Genomic DNA, 13946 nt, shown 5'->3' with positions numbered 1-13946 from the left:
GGGGGGGGGGAAGAAGAAATGTAAAGAGTCAGGTCAGGCAAGTACCTGGGTGAATCAGATGTCAGGTAGGTTGTAATGTGTCATAAAACCAACGTTGATATCGAGTCCATCCTTTTTTGTATCCTGCCACACTTTTAACTTCTTTCATTTCTTGGAGTCTCAAAACAGCAGAAACTCTATGCCTGAAGAAGAGTAACTGCGCTCGAAAGCTTGCCAAGAACTTTTTTTCAACTACTCAGTCAATCTAATAAAAGATATCAGATCTACTCAAAGAATCTTACCTGCCTTTAAACCATGTCTTTAACAACATCCCTTGTGTGCCATTTAGGTGGGTTTTTGGTTGTAGCCATGTTGGTTTAGTCATGTTCCTTACTACAATACTAAAAAAAGAAAAAGATACTCGGACACCATGTTGAGAAAGTACACAGAGATGGAGAAGCCCTTAAAGTAATAAAGGGGTGAATAAAGCAAGCTGTTAGAGCAGCAATAGGTACATGGTGAACCAGGACAAGACACAGCCTGGATAACATAAGAACAAGACTAACCCAATCAAGAACACCTTCCTTCCCTAACCAATAGCAAGAAATCAGAGCCAAGTCAAAGAAAAATGAAACATGGAACAGTAAGACATAGCAAAAAAGGAAGATTGTATCCATCTGCAACTCTGAACAATTATTGTTATGTACCTATATGTTGAGGAGCAGGGGATTGGGTAGCTAAACATTTATTGCTAAGTAAAAGATATTTGTAGGGGGACTGTCAGTTCAGTTCATTAGAGGCCAAGCAAGTCTTTAAATTACCAGGATGAAGATATCATTCATGTCTCTGCAACCTTCAAGAAAAATAAGATACTAAGCTAGTTTTCCAATTTTTTTTTGTTTATTTAAAATGCATTAATTGTATGAATAGAGAGTTTATGAAAACGACAACAGACTGACAGCCTTACAGACAAAATGGGAAGGTGCGGGGGAGAGGAAAGTGTCTATAAACAAACCAAGTTTTACATGGCAATTCCAAAGAGGCCAAGGTCAACTGGTAAGGCAGACTGCAACAATGGTAGTCTCCCATGCTGAAATTTGGAGTAAATACACTTGTAACAAGTCTATGAACTATTTCAGATTTGAGTTCACATTCCCTTAAGCAATATAAGAATCACTAAGCAATTAAAAAGTTCAGACTGGAACCATACTAACTTCATGTTATTTTACAGTGCACAAGTTAAGAATAGCAGATAATCAGGCTAATACCACCGTAATTCTATGGTGTTAGCAGATGATGCATTTTCCGGACACTTACCTGCGATCTATAATCCCACGATGTTTTCCCTTATGCTATGCATATGTTGAAATCGCAGCACACTAAAGTATAAGTGTGATACTAAAGAGAGGACTACCGATATTCAAATGGATGCCAATTTCTTCCCAGCATAAGAAGAAGTCAAACTATTTGATTGCTGGGTTTAGGATCCTGGGATCAAAACTAGCTTAAAGTAATGCAAAGCAATTTCCACTAGATTGTACTAATATGGGCACTGGTAAACATTCACTACAGATCTCGTGAGAATAACCAGTATGAATTGGTACTCCATACAGTTAATCTGACTGTCTTTTACTAAAACTAAAACAAATTAGGCATGGTTATTAAACAAATGTACTTAGTACAAAAATCAGCCAAATGTCAACAATCTATAGCTCCTCTGACCAGTACAAAAAAAAAATCATATTCTTTAGTAGGTGTCTCTCCAGGGGTGGACGCCTGCACAATTGGTAAGTAGACTGGAAGTTTCATTAAGACCAGGATGTTCCTTCTAGCAAAATAAACTCTCATGGCTCTCTGGAAGAAATTGAAAGCCTACCTGTACACTCAATTTCTACCAGAAGAGCAGAGATTCTCCCAGTAGAAACTAACACTTCTATGTGGCCTGTAACCACTTTTAGTTATATATGGATACTATAATAACTGATAAAAAGAAAGTTAGGATAAGTACATTCAGTTCTGGAAAAATCAGAAGGGCTCTAGCTGTCATATATAAATGGGTACAAGTAGTTATTTAATAGAATCGTGCTCAACCTCCAACCCACAGAAAGGCATCATCCAGCTTGTGAGGCTGACTAGGGATTGGGAAGTTTGGTGGCAGGGGAGCAATGGTGGCAATACAATTGCCACAGCTCTGAAAGCTGTGCAGTGCTGGCACACTGACCCTACATTGGATCTGGCCCGCAGACCAATTCTGCAACACATGCAGCCTCTGGGGCCAGAAAGTTGAGCACCACTGTTGTAATAAAATTATGCTCATACCTGGTAACTTATAAATACAGTTGTACAAAATGCTTGAAACCAAATTAACTCCGAAAAGGAGCTTTTCAGATTAGACTGTACGAGTCACTGCAGTATAATGATCTGCATTATACTGTGGTCAAAGATTAATTGTTCTTTAATGGATTTTTCAGTGTTTTTTCTTTCTACAGCTATGTGCAGCAGGCAATCAGGGATTAGTATGAAGTCAACCACTAGAAATAATGCAACACGTCAGAAGTTCCCAATTCACTCTATAAACTAACAGCTTGAACCATCATTTAGAGGAGGGGTAGAACACTTTAATAAAATATGATATTTTGAGTTGTAGTGCCAGATAGTAATTTGCCTAACATTAGCATGATACTTGGCAACTGAGATTTCCTTAGGACAGTCTCCCCATGAGCTATTCTCTTTCAATGAACAGCACTACTGCTTGGCAGAATAACCATGAGAAAGAATCAGATACTTGCTCTGTGTAACTATCCAAGAAGAGACTCGAATGCTTTAGGATAGCCAGGTTCCTTGCTTCCTTTATCCCATGAAGGAAGCTACTCAGAGAAGCTCCATGTTGACCAATTAGGTAACACAGCTTACTGAACCTGCTTGCCATATTCTGCAACAACTGGATAGTTGTTGCATTGCCCAAGTTATCTGTAACAGACCAGACAAGAAATCATACTTACAAAAGATCAGTTAATAAAGTACTAGTCCATTTGATTACCCAAATGAGTTAATCAGCTATTTCAATGAATATCATTGCCCAGTAAACAAATATCAGACTAACTAAGGTTTACCATTCATGTAATTACTTCGGCTCAAATAGTAATATTTACACTGGAAGCAGCAAAAGACATTGAAATGCAGTTATATTCACTAACTTATCAAAAATTAGTGAGGCATTGCATCTTTAAAGACTTTAAAACCTTCATTGCTGCAATCTGGGGTAGTAAGGACATAGCAACTGTTATAAGGAATTTATTTACCCAAACCTAGAAGGGGTCTGAGGACTTGAGATTTGATTTCACTCAGTTTGAAATAGAACCTTCTCTCTGTAGAGGCCAATTCATGAAGGCTGGCAATGTATCCCATAATGTTTTTGTCTACCAACACCAAACAGTTGCTCTCCCCTGCGGTCACATTGCTTATGTACCCTAGCTGAGGGGAAAAGAAAAAGCAGCTTTAATATTCACAGCACAAAGAAAGTATTAGCATGCTCTGCTGATTAGCACAGTATAAACTAAGCTACACTGACAGAGCAGATTCTTTATTAATACCAAGTGAGTTGATGGCCAAGAATACACCTAACAGAGAAATGGCCTGTTATTTAACACTGTCAGCTGTGTTCTTCTTCCTCCCCACTCATCCATCCTAGCAGTCGACCCATTTTTAACACTGGCTGACAGAAGGATGATGGGGAGGAAGCAGTGAGAAATATGTACAAAACACCGATTGTCAACCACCCTTTGGTATCCTAGTAACAAGAGTGGCTAAAAAACCCTCTCAGATGAGGTTGCAACCTTAATTCACACAGAAGAATAAACATGGATTTAACCAGCATCAGAACATTTCTTTCTTTTTTCTTATGTATAGGTTGGCTGGCTTGTGTGGTACCTATCAGGCTAGGAAAGATTAAGATTCAATATTTAGGAAGCACTTAAAAAATAAAAAGTGCTCTGAAAGAATGAATTAAGGGAGCAAATCAGCCTGCAAGACAAAGTTTATTAATAGAGTAGTGCAACAGTCTCATCTTTAATGAAATATCTACACCAACTTGTTATGAAGACTGAAAAGTGACTCCTACACTACCATCTCACACCTGTCAGAAGCAAGATTAGTCACCGACAACCCACCTTGGAGCTACCTCAGTGCTAGGTCAGATTCAAAAACACCACATTACAAGACAGTATTTTAGAAGTCTACTTTTAACTCCATTTTCAGTAAGGAGAAGGTCTCCTTAGGGACACAAAGTCTCTAGAAAGTACCAGCAACCAAACAAAGAACTAGTGCTCACCTTACTGCAACCTAGCAACAGAGTGGGACTCCTAGTGCAGTTGTTTTCAGGCAAATTATTGTCCATGATCTCCTCATGACCACTATAATACAATCCAGGCTGGAAGTCCTCCCCATCCACCAAGAAAAGGGAATAATCTGCTCCTGCTGCTATACTCCATACTCCAGCATCACACACCTGGAGTTTGAAAGAAGAATGTCATAAACCAAACAAACGTGAAAAATTATTTTTCTTGACCCTCCCCCATAGTCTGCTCATACCAGAAGAGAGGTCTGACCACCAGTAAGCATACTATGTGGACTGATATTCTGTCAACAGATGTCTGGCTCCTCAGCAAGTAAAACTATTTCTGTCTCAATCTCTCTCTTCAAGGGCTGATCTTCTGCTTTGTTCCAAACTGCTATTTTTTTTTTTTAAAAAAAAAAGAGTCCAGACATGCATGAAGACAGTTGTACTATTGGCGCCCACCCTTTTATCCTGGAATTCCACAAGTTTAGGAGATAATAGCTGTTTAGGAAAGTCTTAATTAGCATGAGAACTGTTTGCCAGGGAAGCTCAACATCAGGAGTAAACTGATGGAACTGAAACTTACCAAGGAACATCTATTGTGATGAACAGGTTATTTATACCCAATCAAAACAGAGTAATTCCCTAAATGTCTTGATTAAGGTTTCAAGAAATGCATACATGAGTGACAAACATGATAACTAGCGTTTACAAAAGCAAAAAAGCTTTGATTAGGGTTATTTTTTGAGAAATACAGGGACCATGAACTGTAAAGCTGGGGGAGGGAGAAGCAGAAGGCTGGCAGCTGAACTTGAGCAGGGAAAGTCTGAGATAGCCGACTCAGATTTGTTTCCAAATCCAGTATTTTTACAAAAAACACCTTAAGGAGTTTCCAAGCAAGTTGGAAACAACTGTTTGTAAAAAAACAAACAACCCCAAAACAGATCCCCCTGTGCATCAAGAAGCTCAGTGACAAGCAGAAGGGAATCCTTCTCCGATAGACACAATACACAGAGGGGAAGTTAATTATGTTGTTTATTAATCGTTTTTATATTCTTCGTTTTTAATAATTTAACACTTCCTCCAGTAACTGATTACTTATTTAAAGCAAACTGTCAGCTTAAAAATCGTGAGGAGAGTTTGCTATGTTGGAGATGTCTACTACCACATTTTTTTGTGTGGTTATTTTACCAAAAAAAATTGAAAGACAGAGGTCAGTCTTAAAAAAAGAGGTATGAGTCATTACTACAGAGGATCTTCTGGGAGTAAACAAATGGACACCAAAAATAGGAAATAGGAGTACCTTTGCAAGACGAGGGACAGTGGTTGGAGAATTCAAATGACCAAGCTGGCAGGTGGTGTTGCTACCCCATGAATACACCTGTGCAAAACCAGGGGAAGAGAAAAAAGAATGAATAGCTAGTGCACACAGAATTCTGCATACTAAATCCATATTACTAGACAACATATATATGTTGTGGTTGCATGCATACCTATACATATGGTATTACTGTAGGGAAAGATCATTAGAGGTCTATTTGGGGAGCAACTGAAGACAGGTTTTGAGAAGCAGGTTAAGAAATACTTCCATAACTGTACTCTTTCCCTGTATTTACATTCTCTAGCATACAGAAAAAAACAAAACAAAAACAGTGAGGGCAAATATTCATAGAAAAAATGAACAAAGAGTTGAGCATGTTTTTCTTTTTGAAGCAAGTATCATACATGCTGTTAGACACTCTCTCCTTCCATCCCAGAAAACAGCAAACAAGTCAGCTAAATTTCAAATGAGCGTTAAGCAACCATTACCCTTGTACCTGGGATTTGGCAGTAAGTGCCAAAGAATGATGGCCACCAGCAGACAGCTGAATCACTTCTTTACCATCTAGACTTTTTACACATAGTGGCTGAAGCCTGTTAACCCAAAAAAAACCAGAAAAATCAGGGTACTCTCAACAAGAAGCCAAAAATCAGCATATTACATTTGCTTAGTTTTAAAGTTACACCACAGTATCAGTGGTCACAAAGCTCTTCAGCAGCAAACAAGAATAATTATCAGTAAAAAAAAAACCACTATTAAAGGTGTTTATATAAAACTGAAACTTGATAACAGAGTTTAGGCAAAATTCAGATTTCAAAGTCAATGGGAGATTTGCTGTAGATATATGGGGTACAGAAACTTTTGCCACCAAGATCTTACCTTGGCAAAATATCACCATGTCCTAACTGTCCTTCCTTTCCTTTCCCCCAGCTCCACACCTCAGTTCTTAAAGACGGAAGAAGTGCATCAGCCTCACCACTATAGGTTGGGGTAAGAGCCACTGTTCTCATTTTTGCTCGTCCCACCTTCCTTAGGAGCCTTGGAGAAACTAGAAGCGACCCAGGGGAAAACCAGAATCAAATCAAATCTTTCTTTAAAAAAAAAAAAACAAAAAAAAACACCTTCCATTACCATCCTCCCCTCCCACACAGAAACTTGAGTAAAAAAGTCAGTTAAATTCTAATTCTAGATCAAATACATCATTTATATTAGAACAGTTAGTGTCATGCAATACGAATAGCATTAGAATTGATTGATAAAGCTGTCTTAATTAAGGTTTAGTGATGCTGGAGAAGAAAAAAGTTTCGATACTGATACAGAGCAGCAGTATGTGTGCTGACAGATTGAAATTCATTCTATCCATTGTTTCCTCTTTGATAGCAGCAAATGCAAGCTATGAATTTACATTAATGTGAATAATGATCTTGCTGCTAATAAAAGTTAAAGTACCCTGTACCCATTATACCCATTCAAAGAAATTTCCAATCAGCTCAGACATTATCATGTCACCAAAATCAACTTTACTATGCCTTCCTTTGGCAACCCCTGGCAGTTGAGGATGATTGTCTCCCATAATTGTATTATCTGTGTGTCCTATGGGTACCATGGGTATGTAAACAGTACATATTCAGAGCAATCAACAACATTAAAAACAAGAAGGAGGTTTGCCAACTCAGAAGTAAAGTAAATGGTATATGGAAATTTTTCCATGGCTCAAAATGAACCCAAGGCAGTAGCAACCAAAGGTCAGACCAACCAACATCTTTTGTGCAGGCTATATATAATGATCTGATTTCATAACAGCCAGCCAAGAATACCACCATTAATGCAGTACCACGGCAGCTTTGGGAACGGTGTGTTTTTTAAAAAAGGACAAAGAAACCAAAACTTTCCTAATCGCCTTTACCTTTTGACTTCCTTTAAGAAATGCACACTTGCCAATACAGCCCACATCCTTCACCTTCAACAAGATCTGAGGGACTGACTAGTCTTTATATTTACTTTCCAGAGGGCGCCTGAATTTATGTTCATTAATGCATTTGCTTCAGACAAGGCCTTACCACCTTAATAGCTAGTCTACTACATTAACTCTCCCTAGCATCTCTGCTTTCTCCAAGTCACTCTTACCTTGAGATAATAATCCAGGCAGGGACAGTCTTCGACTGACTCCTTCAGATTCTTCCTCTCGAATATCCACTAGGCTAGAACTTTTCTTTCCTTGCATCGATTCTAGTTTGACCTGCTCTTCCCGACTGTCCTTCAGCCCCTCCAGGCCTGGAGAAGCACTGCAAGACTGAGATCCTAATTCACCTGGAGTTGTACCATAGAAGTTTATTACTTTCTTGAGAGACAAAGCCCCAGCTTCATATGTAGCAGCTACTCTCACACCAACCGCTGATGCACAGGAGGCTACCAAGCTGTTCAGTGCAGATGTACCAGCACCTGGAGGGCTGGGGAGACTAGAACCAAATTCTTCTTGAGAAGGCTAAAATTAAAGAGGGGGAAAAAAAAAAAAAAAAAACCCCAGAAATCATCATAACAGATAACATATACAAAGGATAATCTCACATAAAGCTCAATACTCCTAAAAGTTCTACAGTGCTGAAACACCTGTTCAAAAAGGTACTCACTAGTTTGCTTTTAAACATGATGACCTCAATCCTCTGGAAATCAAACAGTAGTTCTGCATGGTCTCTGTTCTGTTTATTGCACATGCCCCCAGCCCCACCCCCATCTTCCACCTTCCTCCTAACAGCTCTTTACTAGGATTGGAACATCAGTACAGGTTTCCTGCTGCCCACTTAAACAAGTAGCCATTTCAATTATTCAAACTAGTTAAGTGTTTCCACTGCATACGTGCCATTGAGGCAGTAAGTAGATGGCCCCAAGGTGCCTTACTGCACATAAGTGTAGTGGACTGGACCAGCCTGCATAATCACAACATGACTGATCATGTAGTTTTGAAACTGGTAGGGCAGCGCCCAAGCGCCCCCTATTGATGCCACAGCTCTTCCTAGCAGAAAGCAACTCCCCTAACACACTAGGGAGTGGGACACACTTGGGTAGGTATGGAGAGATTTGTATACTGCTGAGTAGCTAACACTTTGGAATGGTTTTCTACTTGGTCTACACTATAATATCACATGTACAGAAGCTACAGATTTCATAATTCAATGTTTAACAAAGTTGGAATCCATTGTTCTGTTAACTTACGTTTTTCTGTCCCCTCAACCCACCAAATAGCAACATTACAAAGCTAGTCTGGAAGAAAGTGTTTTCCTTAAAAACAACAACAACAAAAAACTATTTAAAAGTCTCCTAAACTCCATTACACAGCCATAAGATAGAAAAGAACTGTACTACTTTTTGTATCATTGCCAGGATCTCCTAAACATAAGGGGCAAGTAAATAAGAAAAAAGTATGGATCCCACACTTTCAATTTCATGCCACTCATGGCTGACTGAAAGGGCACCCAAAATAAAATATGATCATGAAAAGTTCTAATTAACCAGCTAAAACCTTGAGTTGAAGAAAAATCATTCTAACTATACAGAAATTAATCTTAAAAGCAGCAGATAGCATGTACAAAGTCTCAGCATATAAATCCATATGACATTTCATTTAAAATGAGTTGGAAATAAGTTTACTGGGTCTTTGCCTCTGCATAATCCAGAGCATAAGACTAGAGTACCGTCTGCAAAGGTTGCCCATTTGAAGTGTCAGAAATGGATGAGCAGAGTGACAATTCTACTCAGCCCACAATCCTTTTCATATATAAACTTGATGCCCAAGACAAAAAATCCTGTGACAATTATAGAATTGTTGCTACAGTTTCAAATTTATATTACACACTACGAAAGAGTCCTTCAGCCATCATGAACACAATACAGGATATCAAACAGAGTACACAAGGGAAAAAAAAAAAAGGGGGGGGGGGAAGCCCAACAATGGTTGGTACCTGTTCAGGTTCTGTGCTGATGCTTTTCTCCAGGCTCTCATTAAATGAGTCATCTGACATATTCCTCAAGGCCTCTTTCACTCCTTTTCTGTCAGGAAACAGGATATTTCCAGGACTGGAAATACCACTGTCCTCCTGCCCATCGTTGTGAGAAAACACACTTGCCACATCCGATTCTGAAGCAATAAGTGACTGATCGTCAAGAGTTTTCTGACAGCCCTCACTACCAGTTGCACTTTTCCCTTCAAGGGTTTCCAGTGAGGAACAGGAGACATGGTTTTCTGGCTGGGAGTCAGCCAAAGCCACACCCAATGGACAGCAGTGACTATCTGAGATGATTACATGGTCTTCTTTGTCTGTCATGGTAATGAGGAGTTGGCTGCAATGGTTGCACCTCTCTGGGATTGGTTTCATATCTTGCACAGGGAGACACTGCACAAGTGCCAGGCTGTGGTGGGCTCCACAGGCAACCTGAAGTACAACACGTCCTGCCAGATGTTCCACCTTTTGTGGCTTGGTCACCGGGAAAGTAGTAGTTATGAGGCCAAGCTGACAGCCACTCCCCCATGCCCATATCTCTCTGCTTATTGACAGTGCCAGAGTATGCTCCTCTCCACATGACAACTGCAAAATCCTGATGGATAACAGAGGACTGGTTTCAGAGTCAGAAATACTGATGGGATGTGGTTCTGGAATGCAAGGCTGGTTAGCCACTGCACACTGCCCAGCCAAATTGTTCCCCCACATGTAAACCGCACCACTCTCAGTCACTGCTCCATTATGGAAGCTCCCAGCTGCTATAGTAACAACATGCTGTCCAGTCAAAGCATTTTCTAAGATAGGACTGTTAGCACATCTCTCTTCTACCCTAGTCCTCCAGGGAAGTTTTCCAAAGCTGTAGACTTCACCACCTGGAAAAATGTATTGTTACAGTAAGATTACCCAGTAAAAATCACAAACCTTGAACTTCAGTATTGTAGCAAGAGTACACACTAAAACATTGCTTTAATATGTATTACTTTAAAACTGAAAGGCTACCTGATCATCTGTTTCACATTGTAACACAGCCCTGGTAGCCTTGAAATGAATAAGCAAGCAACACCACAAATAAAAAGGTGTCCCATTCTAAGGTTTACTTGCGACACTCGTTTTGCCAGTTAAAGTATTATCATTAGAGTTGCATTCAGAGAACAGTGCACTTTGAGTGATATGCATGCAGAAGCAAAGATTTTTTTCAGCAGTGTAGTGCTAGTAGGTAGTGTAGATTACACATAGTTTTAGTCAACCCTTCCTGAAGTTGGAGTATTGTTTACTTATAAATTTAGTAACATTAAAAAAAAAAAACAGTACAAAGTTCTATTTTTGTTTTGAAAAGGAGGGTGGGGGGCAGCAGCTTCTGAACTACCTCTGCCAAGTATAGCCTATTGATACGAAACACAAAGAGGAAAGAAACAGCAAGACCCAAGAGAGTTTCTAAAAATTTCAAGATCAACTAATCATAAATAAAGTATGATTGTAATCCATCTACTTATTTGTCATTTTTCAGAAAATAAAAAACAAAAAGACTGAGTTCCTATGACATGGGGGGGAATCTTATCTTGGTATTTTTCAAATCTACACATTTTAGAAGAATTAATGAAGCAGAAAAGTGCCTGGAAAAGGTCTAAATTATGCTGCCATATTATAAATAAAGAGTCTCCAATCTACTTCTATTTTTGTTAAAAAGTAAAAAAGGAGTTAGCAACAGCTGAGGTTTCAACTCAATACATTCTAAAATTCATAGATTACCATATTCACCTGAATCCAAGATGACTTCAAAATTAGGACAAGTCCTCAGCAATCAAACTTTATATTAATTTTCCAGGTATAGAATCCAATTATTGGAGGCCTGTACAGGCAACCCCCACTTAACACTGTTTCACTTAGCACTAAAGTATTTCACTATAACACTCATTTGAAATTGATACCTGATTTCACTTAGCGCTCAACGAGTTTCATTATAATGCTCACAGTTGCAATCCTGGGTCAAATACTTTCGGTTTCACTTAATACCCAGTTCGCTTAACACTCAGTTTTTCAGGAACCAATTAAGAGAGCTAAGCAGGGGTTGTCAGTATTAAGTTCACCCCCTCCCCCAACATTGCTAGTGACATTAGCAGCAGGGGAGGGGGAGGACGATGTCAGCCTGACCCCCACCTATACCCCAAGCCTCCCTTGGTGTCTGTGCCCCCAAAAAACAACTTACCCTGTACCCACCCCCCAGCACCTCCCCCTCTGTGGTGCCTGACCCCATGCCATCTGCTCCTGACCCCTGCTGCCTGCCTCCCATGGTGCCAACACACCCTGCAGCATCTGTGCCTACTGTTGCCTCCCCCTGCCACCCACTGCTTCTGACCCCCTTCCACAGCTTCTCCTCACCCCTAGCACTAGGACTAGTCCCCCTTCCTTCCCCAGACCCCCACCAGCTCTGCTCTGCCCTCCTACCACCACCCACTGTTTATCAGTTGCAGCTCCAGCTACATTCTAGATCAGCCCCAGCCCCAAGAAACTTCATCTCAGGATTTGACTAAATATGGTATAACAGCACTCTTACCAAGAGTACTAACTCTTAATCAGCTTTCATGGTAAATACATTATTTGCAATGTAATACATTGAACTAGGTCCTCAAACTTGTTTATAGAATTCTGTAATAATTTTAATCCAACATCAGATACTTAAATTGTTATCAGCTTCAAGTCCAAACCGTATATTAATACCTTCTGTCAGAAGTAAGCCATGGTCTGCTCCAAGGGCTGCTTGAAGTACCGTCTTCCCACCCCAGCCCGGAATTCTTTCAGGTGTTGCACAGCAAGAACCAGCCTTCCAAACATAAACTATGCCTCTCTCTTTGGCTCCCTCTGCCTCTGCTGAGCTACAACAGAAAGTAGAGAAAAAAGTGGCAGCTAGTTTTTTGGGGTTTTTTTATAAATACAATCCAGAGCTATTTTGTTGGCTTTTCAAGTATAAACATAAAATAGAAGAATGGGTCAGTCATCATAATGCTAGTTTGTGACTAAGGAAACCACAGCAGATTGATTTAAGTAGCTATGATTAAGACGAGTCATTTAAAATCATGGTTAAACACAACCCCACCCCCCCAACAAGATTAATTTAAATAATGAATTTTAAAATCATGCTTTGCCATAGTACTTGCTAGTTAATTACCCAAAGAAAGGCTGTTTTTCATTGTTCAGTGACCAGACATGCAAATTCACAACTAAATATCGACTTTAAAAATGTGCCTTTTTGCTAATAAAGATACGTCTCTTACATTTAGGCAATTATACAATTTAATATACATTCATTCAAAAACCATGAATGTTTCTTATTTGTTAGATTTAAAAAAAACCCCAACTCACGATCTGTGTCAAGCTACTTTGGCAAGGGGATTCAACTTCGATTAATGATGCAAAAAATACATTATTTTTTAAATATTATTTTTTCCAATCGGTTAACTAAAATGGCATTACATTTTTCAAGTGTACCAGAAAAAAGTATATTGGAACGTGTTTTCTTTTGACACTATCCAATTTATTAAAACAAAATAAAGTTATCTGTACTTAGTGAAGTGAAGTGATAGTTTCCGGTCACCACATCCTTCAAGATTTTAGTACTGATAAGCTTCAGCTTCTCATATCTACCATTTACTCATGAACAAAAAAGAGTCATTGACCAAAACTGAAAAGAAGAAAATAGTCTCTTCGCACCTGCAGGTGAAGCAACAGATGGTTTATCATTTCAATAAATTCTGGCTATAGGTGCTTTGCCAGCAACTTCTCCCTGTTCAGTGGCTTTATCTTTTATTAAGTTCAACAGCAAAACACAACACTTATTTTTATTTAGAATTATTTTAATGAATCATGGTAAATTCAGGTCTTCATCTAGGCTTTCATAAATTTCAAGTTTATTTTTAAAATAGGTATTACTTCACAAAAAAATTAAAAGGAATCCAATTTAAGTACGATCCTTTAAAAAAAAATCCATCTGTATTCATCTAGCCTGTAAACATGTGTTTACTTCCATTTAGAAACAGGCTTTTTATAGCACCTTGATTAAGTCATATGTTTCACCATCTGTAACATAGCCCTTGCTTTCTTTGTATGGTTGAGAGATCAAATACGTTAGATTGTGAAGTGCCCCAAAACAACAGTAATGGCCAAGTAGAAGAGAGTATAAAACTAATGTATGCCAATTGACCCTAAAAACAAGTCTGGAAATAGCTAACCTGGAAGGGGAAGGGAACTCATTTGTGTGTGCTACTCCCTTTAACATTGCAAGGTAAATGCAACTTAAAAAAAAAAAAAAAAAAAA

General features: G+C 39.0%; 1 protein-coding gene across 1 annotated transcript in view; it reads right to left on the bottom strand.

Moving 5' to 3' along the window:
- Positions 1-13946, bottom strand: part of ALS2 (ALS2, alsin Rho guanine nucleotide exchange factor) — a 65824-nt gene that overhangs the window by 41460 nt on the left and 10418 nt on the right. Inside the window, exons 3-11 of the mRNA XM_019523513.1 lie at positions 12353-12507; positions 9596-10506; positions 7764-8121; positions 6516-6684; positions 6133-6229; positions 5619-5696; positions 4310-4486; positions 3282-3453; positions 2769-2949 (exon numbers count right to left, since the gene is read on the bottom strand). Coding sequence (XP_019379058.1) covers positions 2769-2949; positions 3282-3453; positions 4310-4486; positions 5619-5696; positions 6133-6229; positions 6516-6684; positions 7764-8121; positions 9596-10506; positions 12353-12507 — 2298 coding nt within the window. The remainder of the gene's footprint in view (positions 1-2768; positions 2950-3281; positions 3454-4309; positions 4487-5618; positions 5697-6132; positions 6230-6515; positions 6685-7763; positions 8122-9595; positions 10507-12352; positions 12508-13946) is intronic.

This window comes from Gavialis gangeticus, unplaced genomic scaffold, assembly GCF_001723915.1.
Source record: "Gavialis gangeticus isolate Ggan-Ray unplaced genomic scaffold, GavGan_comp1, whole genome shotgun sequence".
NCBI lineage: Eukaryota > Metazoa > Chordata > Crocodylia > Gavialidae > Gavialis > Gavialis gangeticus.
Note: the sequence above shows the minus strand (reverse complement) of the source record. Positions and strands in the feature narration are given on the sequence as shown.